Consider the following 27342-nt stretch of genomic DNA (forward strand, 5'->3'; position numbering starts at 1 on the left):
CCCTATGCACATAGGTACTTCGTTCTACTTCAAACATAATTGAGTATTTTTCTCGAGTTGCTGAAGTTCACTTGTTAGTCGTAATTGCGGGGTCGAAAATTAATTAGATATATTGTACTTTTATTTGTATTGTGTGCATGTGATTGGGAACTAAAGCATGTTTAACGGTCCAACATTCTGTTGTTTTTCTAAATTGCAAATACAATATAATACCTACTAGAACTCTGTCTACACTACACAGTTAAAAATCTTCATTGAATTTGATTGAATACTGATTTATTTAAATAGTACAGTTTTTTACTCGATATTTTTTCTATTATTTAATGTAAGTACCTACCTACCTAAAATTAATGTACACCCAGAATACATTAATATTTTAGTCAGTTACAGAGCTGCACTAAAAATGGTTACCACCGGCTCCCAGCCCAAATCCCACGCGCAATAATATGTAAAGTTTAAATTCTAAAGTAAATACCTAGGTAGGTGTGAATGAAATGGAAAGATCAAATAATTTATTATTATAATGCCCATGATGTACTTAGGTGTGTTACAGGTAGGTAGTCGAGCGTAATAATATATGTCGCGGAAGATCTTTGGTTACATCTATGCGATGGCACCAGCTGCAGTTGGCAATAATAATTGTTGAAAATAAAATAAATAATAATGTTTACTTTTTGCGTACCTATCAACTATTCGCCGTCAAATTAGTCAAACCCTAACGTTTGCAAAAGAAAATTAATAAATTACCTACCTAACTCACTGGCTTAAAAATAATTTCTTTCCCTCGCTTTCATGGTACCATTTATTTTGGACCCAATGATATATAGTTATTTTATAAGACGTTCAAATAGGTACTAGAATAATGGTCATGAAATTCGTAATCATTCGGAACACCTTCAAAACGTATTGTCGCCGAGCGGAACTCGAGCCTGCATCCATCGGATTCCAGCCAATGTGCTTTACCAATTAAGCCACTCGCATTATACCCAATTACCCCGAAATTAACAAATGTTTTTACGTCCGAGGTTTATTAAAAATAATATATCTTTGCAGAAATAGTTGCGAGCGAGTGTTGGAAGTAGTTAGCAGCTTTACTTGAAAGGATAGGAAAAAACCGAGGACATTATAATAATATAAAAAGAGGTCCATTGTCACGCACGAGGCACGAGGCACTGCTATAGTGCCACTAAAAATGAATAATAATTTTTAATGAAACTACCTATTATTGTTTACAAATGGTAAAGATACACGAACAATATTTTGTAGGATTTAGATAGAGCAATTTTTGAGAAGGTTTCTTGAGAAAGACCAACAAATAAATTAATATTATTGCCATGTGCATCCAATGATCGATTATTTTATACAAAAAAATAGCTGGCAGCCCTAACCAGAGACAATAGACAAAGACAATATTTTATAACAAAATATTCCGCAGCCATTGCGATTGCTGACAAAAGCGAAGAGCGAGAATAACAGAGCTTGCTATTTCGAATTGAAGTATATTATTAGTTAGTATAAAATACAATCCTCTGTTTGTATATACAATCAATTTGCTGTTATAAGTTCTATATACGGATGCTTTCCATTAAATAATAAGTCACATAAACATTTATTTTACTGTAAGCCGACGGGGCGCCCGTCGAGCGATATTACGATGAGTAACATGCAACAATACGGCGCCACCAAGAATCCACCGTGGGCCCGTACTGCCACGGCACAAGCGATACCCGGCATGCAGCAGACGCTGTTAGGCCAGAACAGCATGGGGGGTATGGCGCAGCAGGGCATTGTTCAATACCAACAGGCCCAGCCCGTCTTTCAGAGCAACATCATGCAGCAACAGACTAACATGGCCCTGTCGCAAATGCAGCAAAGTAACGCCGGAATTGCGCAAAACTTAGCCAATCAGCTCAACCAGGGACAAATGTTTCCGCAAACGGGGGTGGTACAGTACCCTGCCCCCCGCGCTCTCAACCCTAACGCCTTCACGAACGCCCAGCCTATGGGACACGGCCAGCAAGGACAAGGAAACCAATCGGCGAAGCAGAGGGTTTTCACGGGTACTGTCACAAAAGCGCACAATGAATTTGGCTTCGTAGATGAAGACGTCTTCTATCAAATCAGTGCATGTGTCAAAGGTTCTAATCCCGTCGTCGGAGACCGTGTTCTTGTGGAAGCATCATACAATCCTAACATGCCCTTCAAATGGTATGGCACTCGCATCCAAGTGTTGCCGACTAACAAATCTACACCTGCTCGACGGGAGATGCCGAAGAATAAAACCTTCGGATCGGGAGGAGGAGGCGGTAGTGGTAATGGCGGTGGTTATAATGCTGTACCTCCGCCTGCAGACAATCAGAATGGAAACTTCTCCAACAATCAAAGTAACCGTCAGTCCAGGGATCGGAAGTCCCTTCCTATTCGGAGAGAAGAAAGACCTAGGCAGAGGGATAGCTTGCCTAGCAGACAGGTAACTATCGTTTCATATTTTCCATTATGTAATTCTTTAGTTCTATAAGGAAACAAGTCAAAAATTTCCAAAATATACCTAGTTTTTATAATAAAATTAAAAATTGTGAAAAAATTTCTAGTGTTTATTATCTTAGGTAATTGTGCCGCATTTTTTTACGAAAACAGTATTCCATGTAGACAATTATAATAAGTTCGTATCATTGAACCTGATTTCAACGAATCAAATGGCACCGTTTGATTTATTTGATTTGGAACCGTTTGGTAGAATGTCCACGGAAACGCTTTTCTGACAACTAATTAGTGTTGCCAGTACTTAAAATTAATTCGTAACATATCAGTCTCTAAAACAGAAACATTTTTATTGAAACGTCAACCTGTTATGAAATTCTAATCTCCTATCGTGGTCTACAATAATACACATACAACACACATTAAAACAAGTTTTTTAGTTGTTTCCATATTGAACTAAATTGTAACATTATATTCACATTACAATTTTTTTCTGGCACACAGATACCTATCTACCATTTTTGTAGTTCAATCTTTAAATTAACATATTTTCCGTATTCCAATGAGATACTTGGGCTCATTAAAAAAAAACAACTTTTTATTTCTGGGTCATTGACCCCCTTCATAGGCGAAGTGAAGTGGGCGACATATGCATTGCCATCTATCGACACAGTTTTGGTGTTTCAACACGCATCAATGGGCGCCAGCATTTGCCATTGTGAAGAGCCAGCAATACAGCTTCTTGTAATTTTTGATCAAGAAAAGTATAAAGATGTCCTTTTTGAAGTCATGAATGACCATCGGTGAAAAAGTTTACTCACATAGAAGGTGCGGTTGCAATTAGTATGAGCGTCTGTATTATCTTTCCACCAATAAATTTCTTTTATAGTCAACCAGAATTCAAACAACTGAATATCTTTTAATCGGACGTCAAGGGTTTGATCATTTCTTAAATATCCCAGAACTATTGTTGAAATACAAAGGGAATTCAAATCAAATTGGACTTTTAATGTTGATATTGTCAAAATAATAATTCAGTTTGCTTTCAAGCAAGTTCAGATGTCATATTAGTGTTTATAAGTTATAAGAGGGTATTCTTTGCTTATATGGGATTATTAAAAACACCGACTAAAGGCTAAAAGAGGGTAAACTATTATAGACGTACTACATAAGATTTTAGTTGGAGCTGTACCCAGTGAGAGAAAGCGATACAATTGTCTTGATGTTAGTGAAGTCAGAAATATAAACCGTAACAATAATCAAATTTGCCCAGTGTAATTTATGCGGATTATAATATTGCTAGAAATATATTACCATCATGTCACGTGACGCCACCGTAAGGGCGTAAGCTATTACAGTTTACGTAGACTTGGGAACTGAGTCACTTAGAAGTGCTTCGGTGACTTTAGTTCAATTGTAGAAAGTGATTCGTTTGGACAGATTCATTCAATTGAGATGTTTGTTTCAGTATTAAATATGTTGAGTACATTAAAATTATGAAAAAATCGAATTACGAAATACAACAATTATTACGTAACCCAAGGTAACATCTCTGGAACGGACGGAATTTATTCGCATCTTAAAGGGAAGGTTAATGTAGTTTTACTGTACTTAGTATTTATTTTTTGTCAATCTATGCATAGACAATAATACCCTATCCATGGAATAAGCCAAACCGAATCGTTTATTACCCTCCAAACTTACGCTGTTTCCGTTTACAACCATTTACTAACTAGTCGAGTGTTCATGGAAGTGCTTGCGAAACTGTATACAGACATCGCTTGGTGTTGAATATTGAAAATGAAAGATGTTAAAATCGCTACGTCATTTACATACTCATTATTTCTTATATTTATTGATTTATATTACATTATGGCCGGATAATCCGAATGCCGAATAAACGTTATTGAATAAATATAATCATTATATCATCATCATAATCAAATATAATACTCTTGAGAAGTAAGTACATGATTACTATCGCTGAAGGTAGGTACCTATCTAAACAAATAAGCCGGCTCGCACATCACAATTCGCCTTGTGTGCCTAACGGCCATAAATCAAAAGTTGACAAAATTTCGACGAATGTTGCATCGTACATCCTCGCACATCTGCCCAGCGGCAAACGTCAAACACGAAAAAAGAGAAGTCTCTCGTCTGCCATTTTTATTGTGTTGATTGTATGAACAAACGTCAAACGCGGCGGCGTGAGCGAGCAATGACATTGTAGACAGAGACAAAGACAGAAATGACCGATGGCCGCCAGCTGTGCGCTTGCGCGGAGGCGACATTCCCGAGATCGACATGCACGCTTTGGCCATTGCAACTAGACGAATGTCGCAGGGTCGCAGAGTTGCAGTTGCATCGGCCAATCTGCGAAGGTCCATTTGATAACGTTTGTTTCTTGGTTTACGATGACGTCACATCGACGAATTCGTCGTAAGACGCATGCGGCGAGTTCTGATGTGCGAGCCCTCTAAAAGTAAATGCTGGTGGTGACAGTATACCATGTATTATGCATGAATCGTTTCCAGTACAATTATAATATGAATTGAGTTATTAAAATATATAATAAATATATTAATTAGAAAGCATTATCGCTTTTACGAAATTTACGGCGGTGTAGATTAGTTTCATCCACGAAAGCAAAGTTTAGTAATAAAGAAAGCAATCATGATTGAATAAAATGAAGCACCAATTATAGGATCAATTGTAAAATAGATAATACCATTAGACAATAATCAAAATAATTCACTGAACATAATGAAATACGGAAGAAAACAAGTACGTATGACAATTATTATTATCAACAAACGCGGGCTGTCAGTTGCAGTCTGTCAAACATCGACTCTGCCATATTTAGCAATCGGTTCGCTAAACTTATGGTAGAGGGGCATTCTGTGTACGGATTCGGCGAGATGCTTATAGGTATACAAAATCTGGATGAACGCTATTATACGTTTTGCACGCCATCTGGCGTAAAATCGCATTCGAAAATATTGGATGAAAGGCCCCAATAACACATTGCGAATTTTAACAATTGCGTCTCATTATGTACAAATATATTTTATGAGGAATATATGAGGCGTCTAATTCCAAAAAGCGATAAGTCCACATTTGCTCAAAATCAAAAAAAAATACGCACGTATTCTTTGTATAATTTTACACAATATGTATTGATCTATAAATTCCGAAACGCGTCAAAACCCTACGAAAAAAAATATTTTAACTCTCGATTTATTACAAAAAGCGCCGAGTCCGTGTTTCATATTATTTAAAGCTTGGTTGATTTAGCGCGTGCATAAGTCTACCAATAAGGGAACGTTCAATATTGCTAATTGCGTCTCCCATGCTGTAGCATCCGGTAAACTCATGACAGTGCCACGGAAATATGTGCATTATGCGGAAAAAAATAAAAAGTGAGGTACAAGTAGCGCTACGTCCAATTTTATTTTGCCTATATTTATTACATTTAAGAGTTTATCGGCTCAAACAAATTGCCATTTGGTTCTAATTTTGACATAGAATACAACGGAAAAAATAATCTCACGTTAAAACAGATAATTGAAGCTTGAAACATAAAAACGTTGTTTCCCACAAATATCGAATTGTGGACCTGTCGCTTTTTGTAATTAGACGCCTCATATCTTCTATATGTACTTGTTTTCATTTATTAAAACTGTAACCGTAAGTGTGTAGTATGTGGAACTACATTTTTTCAGCAGAAAAATATGAAACCTCCCACCTACGTATTAAGTACACATCAAACAGTTGGCGAATGATGAAGTTTGCGCGACACATATCCATGAAACGAGTTTTGAAGAATAAATCCTCCCATCCTCGTTTTATCTATACGGCACGCTCAACCAAGCTTGGTGAACGAAAAGATTCATTCGCCTACTCTAATCCTGTAAACCTATACAAGAAAACTGTGTGAACTATGAAGCGATCGAACGATATGCTCGATTGTACCACATAGACACGCTAGATGGCGAGTGAGTGATTTGTAGGCTGGCTTTGGATTCGTTTAAAAAGAATCGGTCGTTTGCGAACGACGCATGTCTTCATTTAACTTCAAAAAATACACATAGATTTAAATACAGTTGAACTTGGTTATTACGATCGCGGAAATAGCGAGATCTCGGATGTAATGAGGAAACATTTGTTGACATTTTAGTTTATGATTTTCTCCATACACTTATTCACTTTTATAATGAGCTACTTCTCGGGTATACTTACCGAGCAAAACGGTTAATGTGTCCATCGTTTAAAAACAACATTTTCGACCCTAATCAATAAAATCCGACCGGGCAGTTAACTAGACCGATGCCGCCGGGATCGGATTACGTTTATGACACTAGTTGAGTGTCTAAGTACATAATTGGTATTTTCGCCGACAACATTGAAAGAGTGTCCACTCATATGGTTGAAATTGCATTTAAAAATCCAAGCATTGTGAAGTCAGGTACCTACCAGCGCCGGTGGTTCAGCACTCCTTTACAATAAACAACTTCTTTTGTAGATATGAATGCCATGCTTGTTTCGGGGATTTTTACGATGGTTTTCAGATTTTTTATGTTCTATCCTTATATAAAATGTGGCGTGAAAAATGTTATATAACGGGTAATGCTTATAACTAGAAAATTCAGTCGGTCCCATCTTCCTCGTAATAACCATGTTCGACTGTATATCGTCCTTATCAGTATATTTTTGTTTAAGTAGTAATTTAGTTTATGCGATGATCAAGTAAAATCGCACCATTAGTCCTTGGATTTTTCTATAAATGATTTGAATACCGATTAAAATAATATCAGATCTTGTGTAGACGCTTTATTTTACTGATCGCAACAATATTTTGCGACACACCTCCCAATCGCTACACCAGTTGGGAAACTCTTACTGTAAGGGTATCGATTCTTTAAATGACATCTTGTGAGAAAATTAAAATCATTACATTTGCGAGGAAGAAAATTTTTCCATAGCAGGTTTTTCACATTTCGAAAATATTTTAGACTAAATTTAATTGAGACCATTACGGAAGTTGCTAACAGAGTTTGCTGTCTTTTGTATTGGCAAATGAGTAAACAAACCGTATTTACACAAGTTGGTTCACCTACATCTACATTCTTCAGTAAAGTATCGTCTTGTAAAAATTGTAGAAATGTGGAAAGTCTCTGAATCAACACAAAATTAATTGACCGTCTCTTATCTGAAGCACAAGATTATCCTTTTATTTTTTCATAATGTAAATTAATATGGTGATGTATATGATATATAATATGTATGTGTTTATAGAAAATAAACATATTATGCTTGCTTGCTAATTGTTTTTTATTTTTACTTATTAGTCTGAAGAGAATGATAGAAAACGCAAACGGCTAGAGAGGGAAAAAGAAAGGGCGCAAGAGAAATCGACTGATGAGAAGGAAAAGGCCCGCAGTCCCATGCGATTGTCGAGCAAGTCGCTGAGACGAGCGCCGCGTCTTGTCGCCCGCTACTTGGTTCAGATTCCTAAGATTGCCCTCGACATGTAAGTCAATACTGTTTTTTACTTCACCTACAGTAAATATCAAGTAAAATCAACATTATGTAAGATATTTAAAATTATAATGTGTGTATAAAATGTATAATAATTATCATTTATGGTTATTTTTTTTAATATTTGGGCCGTCATTGTGTGTTCATCTTATTTCTTCTTTCATTGATGTTTTGGGCTCGCAACGGAGGAAATTTGAAATGATTAATATAGGTACTTACAATTAATGGAAAGATTCATTCTTTAATACTGCTTAATTATGGCCCCCAAGCCAGGATCTTTGGCGGGCCCTCTACCTATCGCTAAGGTTAAAGACAGTGTGATACTCTAAAGTAGCGTTTTCCAAATAGTGTTCGAGGTAAAATTAGTGGTATCCATTGTATGTTGAGCGATTCTTTTTATTTTTGAATACATCCACTTGAATTATGGTTAGTTGTTGTGTATTGACACACAATAAGCAAAAATTGCATCCTACAATAATCATATATTATAAAATGTGCATATTCTCAAAGTAAAATAGAGCAAATATGTAATGTTTGTTTATCTCACGTATCTGGTTGACCTGCCACGCTGGGACCCCCCTGGCTAGAGTCCTGTCAGGCTCCCCTCATGGGGGCCTTGTACTTAGAGTCTGTCTTCTATAAGCTGGCGTGTGGTTTACCCCTCGCTTCAGCATTCAGCACTCTCGTTCCCTCCAATTGAAAACTTGTAACAGTCGAAAGCGATGGCACAATACTTTCCGTTCACAGACGACGTGACGTGAACGCCAGCTTATAGAATACAGACTCTAATATACTGCAGTGTCTAAACATAACTAAGAGCTAAAGTGCTTTTTCTTACTTTGGATTTGATTTGATATAATTCATCAATGATAGTTAACAAATAGTTCTGTATCAACTCAAATAGTGGTTGATAATTTTTAGGTCATTACATGTCCACACTGATCTATTGATATAACATCATAAATTGTCCGGTGTTCGAATTTTGAATTAAGCTCATCACAGTAATAGAAAGTATTGAATGATATGTCATGCTAGCATGTGGTGCCCTCACTCAGCGGACAACTTATACTGGTGGATCTTTAATATATATTTTTTTTTAAATCACCGATTCAACTTCAGTATACACATTTCGAACATTGCTTGTATATATAGTATATATTATATACCATCTAATACAGGTAACCCCCTGTTGATGGCGGGGGACATGGCTTTGACACGGTCGCGATAAGCGAAATTTCGCAATGAACATTGACGGTATCTTTTTGTATTTGAGTAGGATTAATTAACATTCAAATTAAATTTTTAGACCCGAAGCAGATGTTCTTGAAATACGTCGTCGCTATACGAATATGTATATACCTTCAGACTTTTTCAACACGCAGTTCCGTTGGATCGATGCTTTTCCACCGAACGCGCCTTTCACTATGAACAAACCCTGCGTGTTCCACATCATGCACAAGGATATTGATAATCCCATCGCCAACGACGCCGTGTTGGAACCTCCCGACGTGGACTATTTATTCTCTGCCAAGGTAAAACTGAACATAGTCCGAGTGCACCATTCCCGTTTTCGGGACTAAAATGTATTCAGTAAAACATTATAGTAATCTTCGATATATTATAATACTTCTATGAATTTTATAGGTTATGTTACTGAGTATGCCCACATTGGATGAACTCTACCGCAAATGTTGTGCATTGACAAACGATGACAAAGATAAGAGAAATAGAGAATCTGAGGAGAGAGATTTCATTCACCCCACCAGACTGATCAATTTTCTGGTCGGTCTCAGAGGCAAGAACGAGACGATGGCCATCGGAGGACCGTGGAGTCCGTCTCTGGATGGACTTCATCCGGAAAAGGATCCATCTGTGCTCATTAAGACTGCCATTAGGACATGCAAAGCTCATACGGGCATTGATCTGTCGCAGTGTACACAATGGTACGTAATTAAATTATGATAACTATTTCGTTTCAATCACCGTTTACCCATTAAAAATAATGAACGTTTTTAAATGTTGTAAATTTTATTTGTACTTATTTCGTAATATAGTAATATTGGAGGACCTCGACTTTCGCACATAATTGGTTCCTGAAAGTGTGTGCGAATGTTAAATGTTCGAAAGTAGAGGGAAGTAAAAAAAAATTTTAATTGTGTGTATTTTAAAATATTTATTTATCACGTAAAAAATATAAGATCTTTAAGAGGCGTATAAGAGACATATTTAAGTGGAGTTTGCGGGTGTTTCCATTAAAAAGTTATCAAGAGTTAACTGTTTGCCCCTCTTCTTTTTCTTATTTTAAATAAAATATTTTAAATGGTAAATTATTAACTTTACGATTTTGCTTAACTGCTGGCACGAAATGTAAAGTGAACCAATCTTTAAATATTAACGCAGTAACCCAGGCTTTTTTATTTGATTTCCAAATAACTGGAAGCAATTCTTTATCTTTCGATTTCAATGCTCTGGGATTTTCTGGTTGATAAATAATTAACATTGACATCAATTTTAAATCACCAGCTAAGTTTCCACCGAGAAGCAATGTCAATCGGTTTTTAGAAGGTTTATGCCCAGGGGTAACTGATTCTTCCTTAGATAAGAATGTACGACTAGGCATTTTTTCCAAAATACACCTGTCTTATCTACATTAAATATTTGGCTAGAGGAATATTCTCCATCTTCAATAATTTTGGATAATGAGGAAATAAATTATTTTGCAGCATCGTTATCCGCATCAGCCGATTCTTCAGTGAATTTATTGCTTGAAAAATCGTATTAGAATCTTCTTTTAATCTAGCCTTCCAATCTTTGTGCAAACTAAGAGCCTTCGCTTGAATAATAGAAATACTTAGAGGGACATCTTTTTGATGTTGGTCATCGATGCATGATGACAAAGATTTTTTCATTTCATCCATAACTATGCCGTGTCTTTTAGAAACAATCTTTAAAGATATATTATCACAACATATCGTAGACCTGTTTGTATCATACGAACGTCCGATTGATGTAATTGTATCATACGAACGTCCGATTGATGTAAAAGATTCACCGCTATCAGAATGTCTAATAATTTCCATCTTTGTCTCGATCGTGTGAAGTTTATGAGTCCTTGATTTCTTTTTGTCCGTATCAACACTGCAGTTTTTTCCGTTTTTCACTCACTAAACCTTTCCTAGCTAGCTCACAAGCAAAGTGACAGGTATGAGCAGGATGCAAGTGATGCAAGAAATGCATTTGCTTGTGAGCGAACAAGAGGGGGATATCTTTACCCCACAGCGCGAGATTTTTTAATTTGCGAAATAGCGAATTGTGCGAATGTCAAACGTTCGAAAGTCGAGGTCTGCCTGTATTACACTTTTAAAAGTGTTTATTATTTTGAATAATATGGTCTTATATCTAATAAGTAATTATTGCTTACATTTAAACATTTTCATATTATTGAAAACTTAATTCTTAACTTCTACCTATTAAATTTACATCTCAATTAATAAAGTTAATGTTTGAATATTAACTTTTAAATGATAATGCATTAATGTTGACTCTCGATTTACTGGGGCCACGTTAATCGAACTGCATTTGAACCATGATAAAAAAAAAACTTTTATATCTGCAATTATTCTATGGTAGGAAAAATACTTTTTATGCTCTATTATGTGTTTCGCACCCACGATGGCTGCGCGGCATAAGCGTCGGCCTATAACGTCGTGGGTCCCAGGTTCGAATCCTGGATCTGGCAAGTACACATATTGTTTTTCATTTTGTGTATGAGTCAGAGCACGGACCTGATAGGTTGAGCAAGTGGCTGACATCCTTTTGTCGTAAAAATAAAATCTGTTAATACAATCTCCCATATGATCTTAGGATTGGACATGGTCGGATTATGTGTTTGGAAGATTTTCCTATCTACCCTAGTAAATCGAGAGTCAGCTCTACATACTGTTATATTTATTTACGTGTTAATAAAAAGAAACTAAAATAAATTGTTTATTTCAATTCATCTTAGCCTGATATCTTAAAATAGAAATATTTGAAGTAAATTTTAAAAATGTTTCAACTTTACATTTTTGAAGATATTTTAAATTATACTGAATTATAGTGTTTTTTTTTTCATTATTTTAGTGCTCAGGAAGGAGTTTTAAAATGCATAATTATTATTACATATTTTGCAACACATTTAGCATTTTTTTTTTGTTCACAGAGTTACTTTAGAAACAGGGATGAGGCAGTGTCAATTGTAGACCAGGGATACACTTTTAATTGATTGTGATAATATTTGCCTGATCAACGTGAAATACAGAATTTTTGAAACAATGCAATGTTGTGATGAATGTTTTAGACCCGGAATCCACTGCTTCGTCCATCATCCGAATGTTCCAATGTTTTGACTAATTTTACATTATTTCAAGCTGACATCGCAGACATTATCTTAAACTTTTACTCAAGGGTGCTGAAATGTACATTTGCAATAACCGTTTATATGTATAATGTGCTTCACCTCATGTTAGGATAGTTCGTCTAGACAAATCATGACCGAAACCGTGATCCAACTTCGATAAGTTAGTACCGTGACTTGATACATTTAAAAGAAATTGAGGTTTAATAATTAAAATACCTGTGCACCTCCTGCAGAAGAATGCTATCTGTAAGATGGTTTTGATTGGCGATTGCAACTCTGGACAGAATTTTTAGACCTACGATTACGGAATCTGTATTTTTTCAATTCCGGACCTAGACAAAAGCAAGTCATTTATACAGGAGAGCGATTTCAATATGCATATTATTATTAAAAAAAAAACTAACTGATTTCTTTAAATTCACTTCTTTAGTTGACAGAAAATATCTTTTTATATTCAATCGATCAAATTGGATCTCAGAATTGCCAACCCTAATTTTGATGTGCTGTATAATTTTAATGTGCTGTATATTATCATACCGAAATCTTCATGTTTATTTAGCTGAGGCCTCGATTGTGGGAGTTTTAGAATGATTTCAATAGTGTATAGCAGTTTATACAAAGATACACTCTGTCATGTTTAAAATCTAAAACTTAGCATAATTCAGAGGTGAAAAGTAATGAGATGTGGATGTAAGAAGTGAAATTGTAAGGTTTCGTGTTGGTCCGGGTCATGATTTGTCAGGCGGGCCATGATAGGCAAACTCCTGAAGCCGAGGGCCAATAGCCAGTAGAGGAGAGGTAGACGGAGATGGAGTTGGAGAGTGTGACTAGACTACAGGTGTGTCTGTTAACGGCAGGTACCGTTTCGTGGAGCTGTACTACCGGCGAGCGGAGAGCGTCCATCGAGGCAAGCAGGTCGGCGCACGCGTCGAGACCGTCGTCATTTTTGTGCCCGACGTGTGGAGCTGTCTGCCCACTCGCTTGGAGTGGGAATCCTTGGGAACGCGCTACAGACGCCGGGCCGAGGGCGAACCCGCCGGACCTGACTCTCTCTCCTCCGACGCTGACCAGGCACTGCTCTTCACCTTCCCTTGCCACTTCTCCGGATGCCGCCCCCCGTCCGTCCCGTCTCGAGGGCCCCCCCCCCGCCCGCTCCGGTCGATTCGGCGATAAAAACGCACGGGGGCGGTCTTTTCTTTTACCTATTATATACTTGTTCTGGTGTGGAGGCTCCCGGACCGGAAGGAAACCTGCTGTTGTCCTTTTCTGTTTCACTATTACTATTTTAATAATTTTTAGTTAGGGGCCCGAGAATCGCGGACCGCGGTGACCTTTATATGTCATCTTACGTTTCATATATTGCAATGTCATCGGCCGGCGAGACTGACCGCCTTGCGCGCCGTGCCCGCTTTACCCACTTTCAATGTTGTCCGATTGCTGTAATTTTATTTCTTTAACGAATGAAGTATTTTTTATTTGCCGTTTCGTTAATACTCGTTGCCGAAACGTCTTCAGATGATTTCTCGTCCCACTTTTGATTGAAGATATCTTTGCAGGGTGAAAAATCAGTCCCAGCGGACACAGAAAAGAAGGAGCCCACACATTTTTCTGAACTGGATCCAAAAACGATGCCCGTTGCTAATTTGCGCAAGGAACTCTGGGCTAGAAATATCAATAATAAAGGTAAAAATCTAACTAATAAAATATTACATTAGTAGTAATAAATTACTTGTCGTCATGTGCAGGTATTTATATCGACACCTCCTACGTATAATATTGTAACTAACAAAATGACGTTTTTCACTTTTTTCATTTTTCGTATCCATGGAATGTATTACATATGATGCCATTTACAGAATTTCAAAATTCGTATTATAAGTGCGATTTTCAAGCATTGCATATTATTGTATCTCAAATATCTTGAAATTTTTCCGACGTGAAGTATGGTAACGTATTTAGCAACACTATACGCGGGAAACGCACGAAGATCTTGCCGCGCTGGTGTATTGTTACTGCTAATTACGATACTTCACTTCGGACGGGAGGTGACACACCGCTACCACTGTGAACTTTCGGTTATATTGTATTTTTTGTATGGTTTGGTAAATATTAAATACCATAATGAAGAGATCTAGACAATATCAATAAATATTGCGCAATACGCCCGTCCCTACAGGAATTTAGTGTCAAGAATACAACAATTGATAGAAAATCTATACGTGCACAAAAATGTGTGATTAGGCCAGATGGGACAATTAATAGTACAGCGTATAATATTATAGAAACGGATAATAATAGTAAAACAACAATGGACGAAATAAATTCTACCCAGGGAAACTGTGACTTTAGGATTCAAGGTAAGTTAATATTTTTAATCTTTTTCTCGTACGACAACAAAAAGTATCGTAAGTTATACTTACCATTGTCTACGTCGTTTATTTGCTTGTAACTATTATTGTATGTAATATTTACCATATTTTACGTCAAAAAAACTGAAAAAAAATATTGTATCTATCACTTATGGTAATTTACGTCGTGCTTATTTTAGTGAAATAAATTGTATGTAGTACTTATCATATTATACGACGACATACAATTTTAGTTGCAACATTATACGCGTGATAACTTTTATAAATTCATGTCTATTTAGTTGTTTTGCTTTTTACAGAGTCACCACTGCCTCCAGGTGCTGATTAAAATATGATAATGGAACTTTAAGACATTATTTGTGACGATGATGAGACTAGTGCTAGCGTTGCTGATGCAAACAGACTACATTCTCTCTAAAAGATTAACAGTAAAAGTAATTGGATATATTATAAAATATAGAGCTATTTTTGTGAAAAATCACGGCAAGAGGTACTGTTACCATAAACTATGAGATTTATAATGCTTTATAATCATTTTTTTTTAAAAAAAACCTCAATTTTAATGGTTAAGGTTTCGGGTGATCGAAATAAAAGTGGTAATATGTTGCTAATTTAGCGATAAATGAAAAGCAACGCAGAGTTTTAACTGAAACTCAGTCGTGGCGAAGTTTTACCATTAATTATTATCTGACGAAATATCAAAATGAAAATAACATGGGGCTGGTTAAGGTCTGAAGAAACTGGTGTTTTAACACCTGATCAACGAAGTCGACACAAAAATTACAATGTTGTATAAACTGATGATATGAATACCAGTGTTTCCGACCATGTTAAGTCCATCCAACCGGTCGAATCAGATTATGTTCGACAGCGATCAAGCAAACTTTACTTAGATGGGGACCTGGATTTTACCCCTTTGTTTAAACTATATAATGAATGGTATGAACCCATAATATACACACATAAAGCTCAAACAGAAAGGCAGTCTCAATTATTCATAAACAATGAAAAGTTTAAATTGTGTTGTGTCACTATGTCCCTAAAAAAGACTAGTGTGACCAATGTCATATTTTCAAAAACTTACAAGTACAAATAGCATCCACGGAGCAACTCCAAGTTTATGGCAAGAACCTTGCTCATCAGTTAAAATTATTTGATAAACATGATGTTCAATCACCACACGGCAAAATTGTATCTGCGAATTTTGACTTCCAAAAAGTTTTGAATGCCCTTCACGGAAATTTGAGTATATTTTATTATAAACGTAAATTATCAGTTTTCATTTTCACAGTTTTTTAATTCACACAAAAGGTGGCTACATGATACATATGGCAGGAGGCTGAAGGCAAACGAGGTGCAAATGAGGACTCAAGTTCTTTACTTAGTTTTGTAGCCAAATATTGTGATCAATGAGCAAAAGAATTCAGGTTTTGTTCTAACAATATAGGCCAGAACAGAAATCGCATTGTTTATGACTTTAACATGACTGTATGTGGTCCATAAATACAATGTTAATGTAAAGCACAAATTTTTGGAAAGGGGACATACGGAAAATGAAGATGACTACGTTCAAGCCCTGATTGAAAGATGTTCGAAAAACAAACAAATGTTTGCACCTCCAGAACGGTACTGTCTAGTTGAGTGGGCAAAACAAGAAGGAAAACCAGAGGATGTGGTAGAGATCAATCATGTAGACATGTTTGATTTCAGAGCTCTATTAAAATATCATATATGGACTACTACAAATTAATATAAATCACAATGATCCGTTTAAGATTAATTACAAGTGCGACTTGTCCAGCACAGTCTACTCGACTATGGCCGTGAAAAGTAACACCTAGCACACGCAACGAGAAACTTAATTTTCGGTAAAGGTTCTTTATTCACAAATATTGCCAATTCCAAAAGCTAAGACAGATGATTTACTGCATATGTACAACAGTGGAATCATTTATGAGCGTTATCTTGAGTTTTTCAATAATTTTATACCTGTTAATACCTACCACTGAAATTCCACCAGCAGTTTCTGAGGAAGATTGATTTTATTAATTGTGAATATGAACACCTATAGCAATTTGTGTTTTTGTAGGATGAAAATAAAATCAGTTTAATAATTAATATGTCAGTGTAAAAAATCTCTTTTCGGTTGTATGTTTTAAATTTTGCACGCTTCTTTTTTTGCATAATACAATTAAAAATTAATTCCAAACTAAAAATATAGTTGCAAAATGATTTTTTTTTCAGTTCACGTATATTCTAACCTGAAGCCTTTCACCTTACCAGCCTTACACCCTTCCACCTAATCACCCATTGTTATTCCCTTGTTTGATTTTACTTTGATATATATTATATTATTGAACCAAGAATTCGTAAGAACGTTGGTTTGAAGTGATTGTAATTTTTCTTTTAATTTTATTTAAATATTTACATACTTCCTTGAATTGGATTTTTTCCTGTATGTTTAATTTTTATCACGTCATGAAAGTCTTAAATTTATTTTATGTTTTATGAAATGACAATAAAAGCAATTTTATATAGAGAATATTTTTTCCAACCTACCTGATGACCCATACCATAACTTTTAATTATTGTTATTACCGAATTATGATTTTAAATACGCAAAAAATCCTAGGTGAAGAATTCTATCTAGCATATACAATATATTTCACCAAAACCATGACGACGTAAATTATAATATGTATCACATACAACTAAATGCATGTAAGAGGTTCCTCCGTAAACTATTGTATATGCTTTATACAATATTTCGAACAAATTCTTTTCCGCAGTATAATGTTGTAACAGCATTTTCTGATAAACCACAAAAAATATTAGATATCCTTCAATGTAAAACAAATCTATTTATAATTGACAATGGACATCCCAAATTTGGTGCAAAACATTCAAAAGGTCGACTTACACCAAGCTTTTGTGTCTTTAAACCGCTCTCCTGTAAAATTGCGATTTTGAAGTTACAATTAATACTCTACGTAGGAGGTGTCGATATATTAGAACAAAAACTATGAAACAACTCAAAAGAAATTAATTTCAAAAATGGCCCGTTTTATTATGTCATAAACTTTTTTTTTATTTAACGAATAATTCGCAAAATTTAAGAATGTAACATTTTTTATTGAACATTCATAAATCGGAAACACCTCAAAAACAGACCTATTATAAAAAATATGGTGCCGGATAGGACTCAAACTTGTATTCATCGAATTTCGACCAATGTGCTTTGCCAATTACATATATCTGCATTCTTCCTAATTTCAACAAAGTTTATTAATACATGGTCATGCGATTGAAGCGCTTCTCGAGTTTTGTATTATCGGCTAGCTACCGGCTTCTGTGGTTTGAATCAAGGTAATAATGATGGACATTTACGTTAATTCCTAGCCGGCATCCAGATTTCCAAGTTTTAGTGTTGACATACTTGTGCTTGCTAATAATTTTATAAACTATTTTTTTTATTCAACAAAAAGATCTAGCCGAGAGCGTATTTACATCTCGAAATTGAGCTTTTTAATAAAACCGCACTTAAATTTTAGGTATTAAAATATTTAGAGATGATTACATACTTACATTACATATTTTTTGTCAAAAGTATAACTACGGTTATTTTTCCCTTTGTGCAAAAATTATTAGTGGAATAATGTTCGATCGGAATGTGGAATCTATTTGACTAAGCGTGTTCATAATCTCAGGTTTGAAGTCGCAATTGATCGCTCGTCTAGTGAAAGTATTGAAGCAGGAATCCGCAAAAGGCGATCCGGCCGATGCAGAGATGGAGATCGAAGAGTGCGAGGTGGAACCTGAACCTGTTGACGCTTCTCCTGGCGCAGTTATCACCATCGAAGACCCCACACCCGATGATGCGAGCAAAGAAGTAAATCCTTGTTATCAGATCCACCACATTGATGAGTGTACAACAGATATTATTCCCTGTGCTTTGTTGTATGTCAATTCTGTGCTCTGTGAGTTGTCTTTGTCGGTTATCTTGACTATCACAACCTTCTCAAGAAGACAGCTTAAATATATTATGATACCACATACCTACCACATTAACGAGAATTTCTATAGTTTTGACAGAAAATATAGTCAAAGTGGCGCCGAGCAAGAGAAAGCAATGCAATAAGCTTGATGTAATTGAAGTCAAATAGAAACTAACAATTTCTAATTCACCCTGTCTAATTTGTGCATACCGAAGAAATTGCATTCACGCATATATAAAGTTGAATTGTTCCACTATAGGACTGAAATTGTTATCAACTGTAAGTCTTTTTGCATTGTGTATTCATCCATAGCAAACTTTACATTATTATCTCACTCATGTTTGCAAATATTATTCACATTTTTTTTTGCGTCTACAAATGAACTCTTCAAATTATGACACAAAATAATTTACTGAACCTAACAAGGAAGTAATTATGTGTAATAAAATGGTAACTATTATTTTTTGACACAATCAAATATTGAATTTTTTGTGAATAACATTATTATGTTGTCACATATTTATTGTTAGGATAAACCCTGAAACTTGCATTTGTTAAGAATGGATGTTATTGTAATTAATTTCTACATACACGACAATTTCGAACACAAAAAATGGCAGATTTATACTGAACCAGAACATTTAATTTAATTAATAAAAAAAAAATTTCTACATACATAGTACATACTGTTATAACTTTTATGAAAGGACACAACTCACAACCATCTCAATTATTTTACATAAGCAGTTAAATATTCAATATTTAAATGATAACATGGATAATAAATATCTGTACCTCAAGTACCTCTATCTCAGTATACAAATTAACTGCAAAAATATTTTGATCTATCGTATTCTCTTGTGACTTTGTTATAAAACATGTCTTATTAATTATTTTATAATAGACTTTAAAGTCATATTCGATTATAAGCTGTGTCTAACCTAACAAGCTAGTGTGACTGAAGAATGCATTGCGTAACAGAATTTGTCTGTAACCGATGAAACATTGACATTTATTACCCTTCCTTGCTTTTTTGTGTGACCGGACGGAATGTTGCATGCATTTACTTATTTATTAATAAAATACATTTTCTCTTGTAGGATGATGAGACAGTTAAAGTAGTTGAGAAAGAGAAGTCTCTATGGAAGACGAGGCATGCCCTGCCTGAAAATCCTCACCTTATTGTTCATCCGTCTCGCACAGCAAAGTCAGGCAAATTTGACTGCACCGTCATGACTTTGTCGCTGCTTTTGGATTACAGACCGGAGGATTCCAAGGAGCACTCTTTTGAGGTTAGAAATTCATTTTTTTTTAATGATTTCTAATTTCTTCCGACAGACAGTCTCCGGAATATCATAGTTTTATTGTTTTTCCAGGTTTCGCTGTTTGCAGAGTTATTCAATGAAATGTTAATGCGAGACTTTGGCTTTAACATTTATAAAGCGCTTTACATGTTACCTGACAAACCTAAAGAGGAAAAAGAGGACAGGAAGAAAGATTCGGATTCGAAGAAATCATCCGACGGGAAGGAGAAGAGATCTGATGAAGATAAAGACAAGGACAAAGAGAAGAGCAGCAATAGTGAAAAAGAAAAGAAATCGGATTCATCTGAAAAAGATAGAAAAGACAGCGAAACGAAGAAATCATCTGATTCTAAAAAAGAAGACAGAGCAAAAAGGGATGAGAAAAGGGTATTCATTTTTCTTTTTGGTTACAAGTTAACGTTAACATCTCACGCATTATAAGCCGTCATAAACAATAGATTGCTCGTTTAGCTGTAACTGTATCATATAGCATTCTCTACTAAGGTCCTTTTAAACATCAGTTCTGTTGTCTGTTCAGTCGAGGTTTCCGTTTCCAGGTCAGTTCGGAATTGGCGGTGTATATTTACGTATTTTTTATCCACTAAAACTGAATATTATTTTTATTATTACTTTCTAAACATATTGGGTGGAGTAATGCAGTACCTGTATTTAAAGAAATTATAATATTTAAACCCAAATTAGAAAAGTAGTATTAAAAACAAGGCAACATATTAATTTACACGTCAATTTAACTGGCAACTTTAAAAACGGATACGATAACTGATAGAGAAAATGCATCCTGTTTCGTCTCCGTTTTGGTTTCAGTCGGCCGCTTCAGTTTTGCATTTACACGTCAGTTTAACGGACAGTTCGACGGAAACGGAGACTGATTGGATAGCAAAACTGATGCTTAAAAGCACCTTTATAGTTCATTACAGAGAAAATTGCATTTTTTCTCTACAGTTATCACTTTTATACATTGGAGCACTTTATGTTTGTAAAATAAGTGAGAATGTTTCCAAATTAATGTATGTACATAGTATTGTTGAAATATACACACTATCATCACTATAGTTTTTACTTTAATTCAGAATAACGTTTTTATAATACAAAATACATAATTAGGTTTTATAGCTCCAATTCAATTGACTTATTTTTCAGGATGATCCGATTCTAATTGGCGATGAGGAAAACAGCAGTGATAAAAAGTCCACATCGGGAGACAGAAAAGACAAAGAGAAAAAAGACCGACAGAAGCTTGTCACCAAGGATCCTCACCTGCTTCTGTCTTTTGTTTACTTTGACACCTCACACTGCGGGTACATTTTTGAGAAGGATGTCGAAGAATTGCTGTACACACTCGGTTTGAATCTCTCCAGAGCGCAAGTTAGACGATTGGTTGCAAAAGTCGTTACCAGAGATTCTTTCCTCTATAGGTAATAATAGACACTTTATAATTTATATTTCGATTGATATAATTAATTACCTAGGTACATACTAGAATTTAAATGTATTTTTTGCAATAATTGATTCTGTAGTTATTTATTTAGACTTTCAATTTCATTAGCATTCCACATGGAAAAACAGTAAAATTCCATTAGTTCTAAATCGAGGGTGCCGAAAATCGTTTAAAAAACCGAATTAAGAAATACATAATTTATGACAAAAAAACAGTATTTGCAATTTTGTAACATTGTTTCTGTTTCCGATACAATTTCTTTCTAATTAATATCAGTGGTGACTTTTACGTTTCATTGAAATTAGTGGAAATCACTATAAATAGGTTTTATGAATTTTAGCAAATATTTCGATTTATAGTGAATTTTGAATTAACAATGTTTTACTATGGTAATGTTTTTGACGTTTTTAATATTTTTCGATGTGTTTGTTATTGTAATCGCTGGAATAATAATTGATATCGACCGCGAACAATAATTTACTGTCAGGTTGTATATTTTGGTTTATGGATTATGTTTATATATTTATATCATAAACCAAAATATACAACTTATCTACGCGTGTTCTTCCTCTTTCTCCACGATATATCATGCTCATTGCAGAGGCGATTCTCAAGAGATAATGTAGTAAGATCTTCTGTTAGGTGTTCTATTGTTGATACTGTCTATCGTGGGTGTATTCGGTAACTATCGAAAAGGATTCGGTTTCGCTGTTGGTTAACATTGCTTAGAGTAGAAAGGGGTTGATAGACTACTGTGTTAATTACGATTAGAGATGCCAGATCGGTTGTATTTTGCTGAAATGGCCGGATGCCATGACATTTTTAAACGTAGCTCGTCTCGTCCTTATTAATATTGTCTAACTTTAAGATGATGCGGGATAATCTACTAATACTACCTTTATATGATATAGTGGGGTCGGGTCGATTTAAGTGATTACCTTTTTATATGCCGAAACTAATTTAACTTGTGTTTCAGACAATTGACCGATAAACCCAAAGACGAGGAGGCAGATAAGGTTACTGCAGTTGATGGAAACGCAGCACAGGATGGTGATTCGAAAACAGCAATGAAGGAGATGGATTTGTCTGAATTGGCTGCAGGAAATAAAAGACTTTTACCTGTTTTCAAAGGAGATGACCCGCAATCTGATACATCCGAACCTCCAAACAAGAGATCAAAGTCTGAACCTAAGGAAGCAGAAGGTAAATAATCCTCAGCACACAGTTATGATCACATGTGAATCACCTGAGGCATGACAAATGTATACTCTTATTCACGTTTTAAAATGAATGCGTTGTATTGTAACATTTTCTTATTCTTACAATCTGATTCTGAGCAGTTTATTTTTGTATTCAATATTGAATAGACACAGGATTTAAGAGGAGCGTATTCTTACTGACAAATACACAATTTTGAAATACCTCAGGAAACACACATGCATACAGATAAGAAAAAGTCTTGAAAGAAAATGTTGGGCAAAGTACGAGGGTGGGTCAATAAGTCCTTAGAAAAGCCGACAGGTGGCGCGACTAGTACTGTAAGCGGTTTGTTTTCATGCAGTGGCACTACCGATTCAGTATGCTGCGAAGTTTCAATCAGATTGGTCGGGTTGTTGTTTTTTATTTTCGTACATTTAAAAAAAAAATTGCTTGTTTACAAAAATGGAGAAAATTGAGTTTAGAGCTGTTATTAAACATTTTAATATAAAAGGGTTAACAGCAAAGGAAATAAAAAATGAGTTGGATTTAGTTCACGGCATATCTTCTCCTTCACTTGCAACTATTTATAACTGGTTAAATGAATTTAAACGTGGTCGTACATCAACAAAGGATGAACCACGCTCAGGACGTCCTGTAGAGGTGACTACACCAGAAATGATCAATATAATCCACGATATGGTGTTAAGTGACCGAAGATTAAAGTTGAGTGAGATAATTGAGGTTACATGGATCTCAAAAGGTAGCGTCATTTCTATTTTACATGACAAATTGGGCATGAAAAAAGTTTCTGCAAGATGGGTGCCGCGTTTGCTCACAGTCGACAATAAACGCAATAGGGTGGTGGCCTCTAAAGCCCTGTTGTCGCTCATGCAACGCAATCCGGATGAATTTTTTCGTCGCTTTGTGACTGTAGATGAAACATGGATACACCACTATACTCCCGAGACGAAAGAACAGTCAAAGCAGTGGATTGCGAAAGGCGAACCATATCCAAAGAAGGCGAAAACCGTAAAATCAGCTGGTAAGGTTATGGCTACTGTATTTTGGGATGCACGTGGAATTATTTTCGTTGACTATTTGGAAAAAGGAAAAACAATAACAGGGGATTATTATGCATCTTTATTGGACCAGCTAAAAAACGAAATTGAAGAAAAACGGCCTCATTTAAACAGGAAAAAAATCCTCTTTCATCAGGACAATGCCCGTGTTCACACATGTTTACGATCAATGGCTAAAATTGAAGAATTGAAGTTCGAATTGGTCGACCACCCACCGTATTCGCCAGATTTAGCCCCCAGTGACTTTTTCCTTTTCCCAAACTTAAAAAAATGGCTAAGTGGACAACGTTTTTTTTCAAATGAAGAAGTCATCGATCGGACAAATGCTTATTTTGAGGACCTTCCGAAAACTTATTTTTCTGACGGTTTAAAAAAAATTGAGAAACGTCTAACCAAGTGTATTGAGCTCCAAGGAGATTATGTTGAGAAATAAAAAAAAAATACAAAAATAAAAACTGTTTTAATGCTTTTTTCTAAGGAATTATTGACCCACCCTCGTAACAATCAAACCTAATATTTTCGCTGTCCTGAGTAAACGCATTCTCTTGATTATTAATGTAATGATAATCTGCAAATTTGAAGCATTGATAGTAATTTTGGGTTACTATATTGTAAGAAACATTATGGTACTTAAAAAATATTGTCTGCTGGAAATTTAATCTACAGAAGCGCTTTTTAGATTAACCTGCAGGTCTGTGTTTTAATAGAATTTCACATATATATTTTAATTAATCATTATTTCAGGATTTGTCACGTACAAAGGAGGACTATTAGATCTTGAAAAGCTGCTGAACCAATTGCAACGTAGCGAACAAGCTCGGCTTGACACGGAGGCTAGGCTTGTGGAACTGAAGGCTGAAAATACTTCCCTGCAAGAGAAGCAAAGCAAATCGGCCAGTACCCTCAGCACTCTCACGGCTGATTTACAAGACAGTAAGAAGAAATTGAATGAAACCCAGAGTCAACTCTCAAAGATAACTGTAAGTCAAAAACCAGTTACCTCGGTAATAATTCAGTAATAAAAATCATTATTTTGTTTTAAAGCAGAACATGTGGAGGAGGTTATACAGTTTCAATTTTACGTTTATGTAGGGACTGACAAAAAAAATGTAAATAAAGAGAAAACAGAGTATTGAAAATTTTTATAAAAAATTATAGGAATTGGTTTGGAGCACATGTTACGTATTCTTTCACCTTTTCTAGAATGCTCCTTGTCTCTTGAACTGGCAATCTTTTTCTGTGCTAAGACATTTAAACAGGCATAAACAAAAATAAAAACAGAAAACTTTTACAATCGCATTGGTCTTGGGCACTGCAGACTTGTCTATCTATAAATAGAATGTACATATGCATTATTGTAATTCATTTAAATGATGTATGCATATTGAATTGAATCGTGGGAGATATTTTTTTAAAACCAGCAGTTAGATGTACTAAAATGAAATGTGACTCCAGTAACTTAAATTGTGGAAATTCCGTCCACCTTTAATCAGGATTTACGTTTTTCCCTTTATTTATATTTATTTTTTAACAGTAACTTTAAAAATTGTAAAATCACTCTGCTGTGGACATTTCAAAATTAGTAAGTTTTTGTAAAATGTCACTTGTCTACTTTAAAATCAAAGTTAAAATTTAACCTTGTTGCATAAGTAATAAATATAATAGATATTATTAAACTTATAAAAATTGTCACTGATTTGTAATCATGAATCTCTACCTAATTAAAACAAAATCAAAAGAATATTGTTGTATTTATTAAATAAATTTTTATTAGTATTACAATTATGTTTTTATTGTTTTAGGTAAATTCAAAATTATTTCATACGACTCTAAAAGAGATTGAAACTAAAATAGGACATGTAACACAATTCGTTTCCACAGTTGATGATGACATCTCTAAATCAATAAAACAAGAATCTGGTTCCAGGTACCTAATTAAAACTACTGTCTGATTAAAATTAATAGTCGGTTTGATTTTTAATATTGTGAATTTATTTATTTTGAAATCATTTTTAGATGGAGTAGTGACGACACAATGAAAAAAGAAAATGATAGAAAAGACAATTCTCATGACTCGAAAAAACACACGAAGAGAGAGTCAGATGATTAAAGAATGGAAGGGAAATTATCTTACACACAATAATGGTGACTTATTGATTCTCTCATCATTAGAATGATTGTAAATTTTAATATTGTGCTAGTGATTATTGTTGCATGTTAAAATTTTGTCTTTACTACTATTGTAATAATTGGAGCCGTACAATAAATTATTTGTGTAATATTTTGATGTTTTCCTTCCTTTTCTCTTTCCTTCATTAATATATTTATTTTAATAAACAAAAATAAGAATATCCATCTCAAATGCGAGCAAACTGTGTAAAAGCTGTGTAAAAAATATGCGTTTTTATATCATTGCAAAAATAAACGATCAAAAATTCAGTCTTATAACAATAATTAATACCAAGTGAGATGCCTGTGGGTCTATTCTATACACAAGGCGACTATCGACCACTAAAGTGATAAAGTGATAGTATTTATTACATATTTGTACCGAGGTATTATAATTGTTACAATAAGTTAGCCGTCAAAACTGTCTATCTCGCTCTAAATTTTATCCCAGCCAAGAGAGGTGCTGTTAAAATATAGCACTTGCAACAATTACAACCAACTTATTGTAATTTTTACAATAAGTGCTAATACTTTGATGCAAACCTACCCTAAGTTTGATAATAATATGTATCACTTCAGCGGTCGATAAGTATAGAATAGATACGCTGAAATGTCAAGTTGAAGTCAAATTTATTAAATTCCACATACTTCTAGTGAACTTTATAAATTTAAAACATTCACAACAAATAAATAGTATCAAAACGCTATAAAAAAGAAAGAGATTGATGAAGTATTAAAAAAAAAACAGTAGAAAGAGTAAATAATACAAAAATTATAAAGTAGATGCAAGGAAGAGTACCGAATGAGCTAAAAGTAGACCCTATTTTATGAATTTACGCCCACCTATTTATAATACTCATCTACAGTTTGTCACTATAGGATTTGTTTCCCGAATAGACCAAATGTCAATTTTTCAGGAGACGAAAAACAAATTTCATTGACGTATATTGAAATATCAGTAGATGTATCAATCATTCTTTCTACACTGTATGATTGCAACATTATCTAAGAATAGATTCCAAGAATAATATATTAGTATAAATCAGTAAATGCACAGAAAATGCGTTTTATTTACAAGTACTCGTGGATATTCGGGAAATTTTTAGCGCTCTCAGAATAATGGATATTCGGGACAAAACAAGGACGTTCGGGACTTAAGACCGTAGTGTATTGCTGCACGGCCCACGGATTACTGAGTGGTCAAAAAGTACGCACCTCAAATGTTATATTTATTTACACGATAATTGTTAATGATTACTTTTACTATTTAAATACCTAATGATCGTAATAACCCAAGTTCGTAGGTAATAATAACATGCGGCATTCGCTTTTTTCGGTTTTTTCGTAAT

The 27342-nt window shown here is 34.8% G+C and overlaps 1 protein-coding gene across 1 annotated transcript; it reads left to right on the forward strand.

Moving 5' to 3' along the window:
• Nucleotides 1–1437: 1437 nt before the first annotated feature.
• On the forward strand, nucleotides 1438–26105 carry LOC147078990 (cell division cycle and apoptosis regulator protein 1-like). The gene is made up of 14 exons (XM_085952222.1): nucleotides 1438–2470; nucleotides 7830–8011; nucleotides 9326–9551; nucleotides 9664–9962; nucleotides 13276–13489; nucleotides 13975–14101; nucleotides 18495–18676; nucleotides 19883–20074; nucleotides 20159–20473; nucleotides 21248–21522; nucleotides 22522–22748; nucleotides 24569–24804; nucleotides 25627–25751; nucleotides 25841–26105. The coding sequence occupies exons 1-14, from the start codon at nucleotides 1655–1657 to the stop codon at nucleotides 25932–25934; spliced, it is 3510 nt and encodes a 1169-aa protein (XP_085808348.1). The 5' UTR covers nucleotides 1438–1654; the 3' UTR covers nucleotides 25935–26105.
• Nucleotides 26106–27342: the final 1237 nt, after the last annotated feature.

This window comes from Rhyacophila brunnea, unplaced genomic scaffold (genome assembly GCF_057557595.1).
Source record: "Rhyacophila brunnea isolate RB1 unplaced genomic scaffold, BYU_Rbru_1.0 scaffold_10, whole genome shotgun sequence".
NCBI classification, from domain to species: domain Eukaryota; kingdom Metazoa; phylum Arthropoda; class Insecta; order Trichoptera; family Rhyacophilidae; genus Rhyacophila; species Rhyacophila brunnea.

Bases quoted from the DNA above. Each gene is read 5' to 3' on its own strand.
- LOC147078990 (XM_085952222.1), top strand. From the start codon at position 1,655: ATGAGTAACATGCAACAATACGGCGCCACCAAGAATCCACCGTGGGCC. The intron at 14,102-18,494 runs GTAAAAATCTAA...TCATAATCTCAG, and splicing joins TAGAAATATCAATAATAAAG to GTTTGAAGTCGCAATTGATC. The intron at 21,523-22,521 runs GTAATAATAGAC...CTTGTGTTTCAG, and splicing joins AGAGATTCTTTCCTCTATAG to ACAATTGACCGATAAACCCA.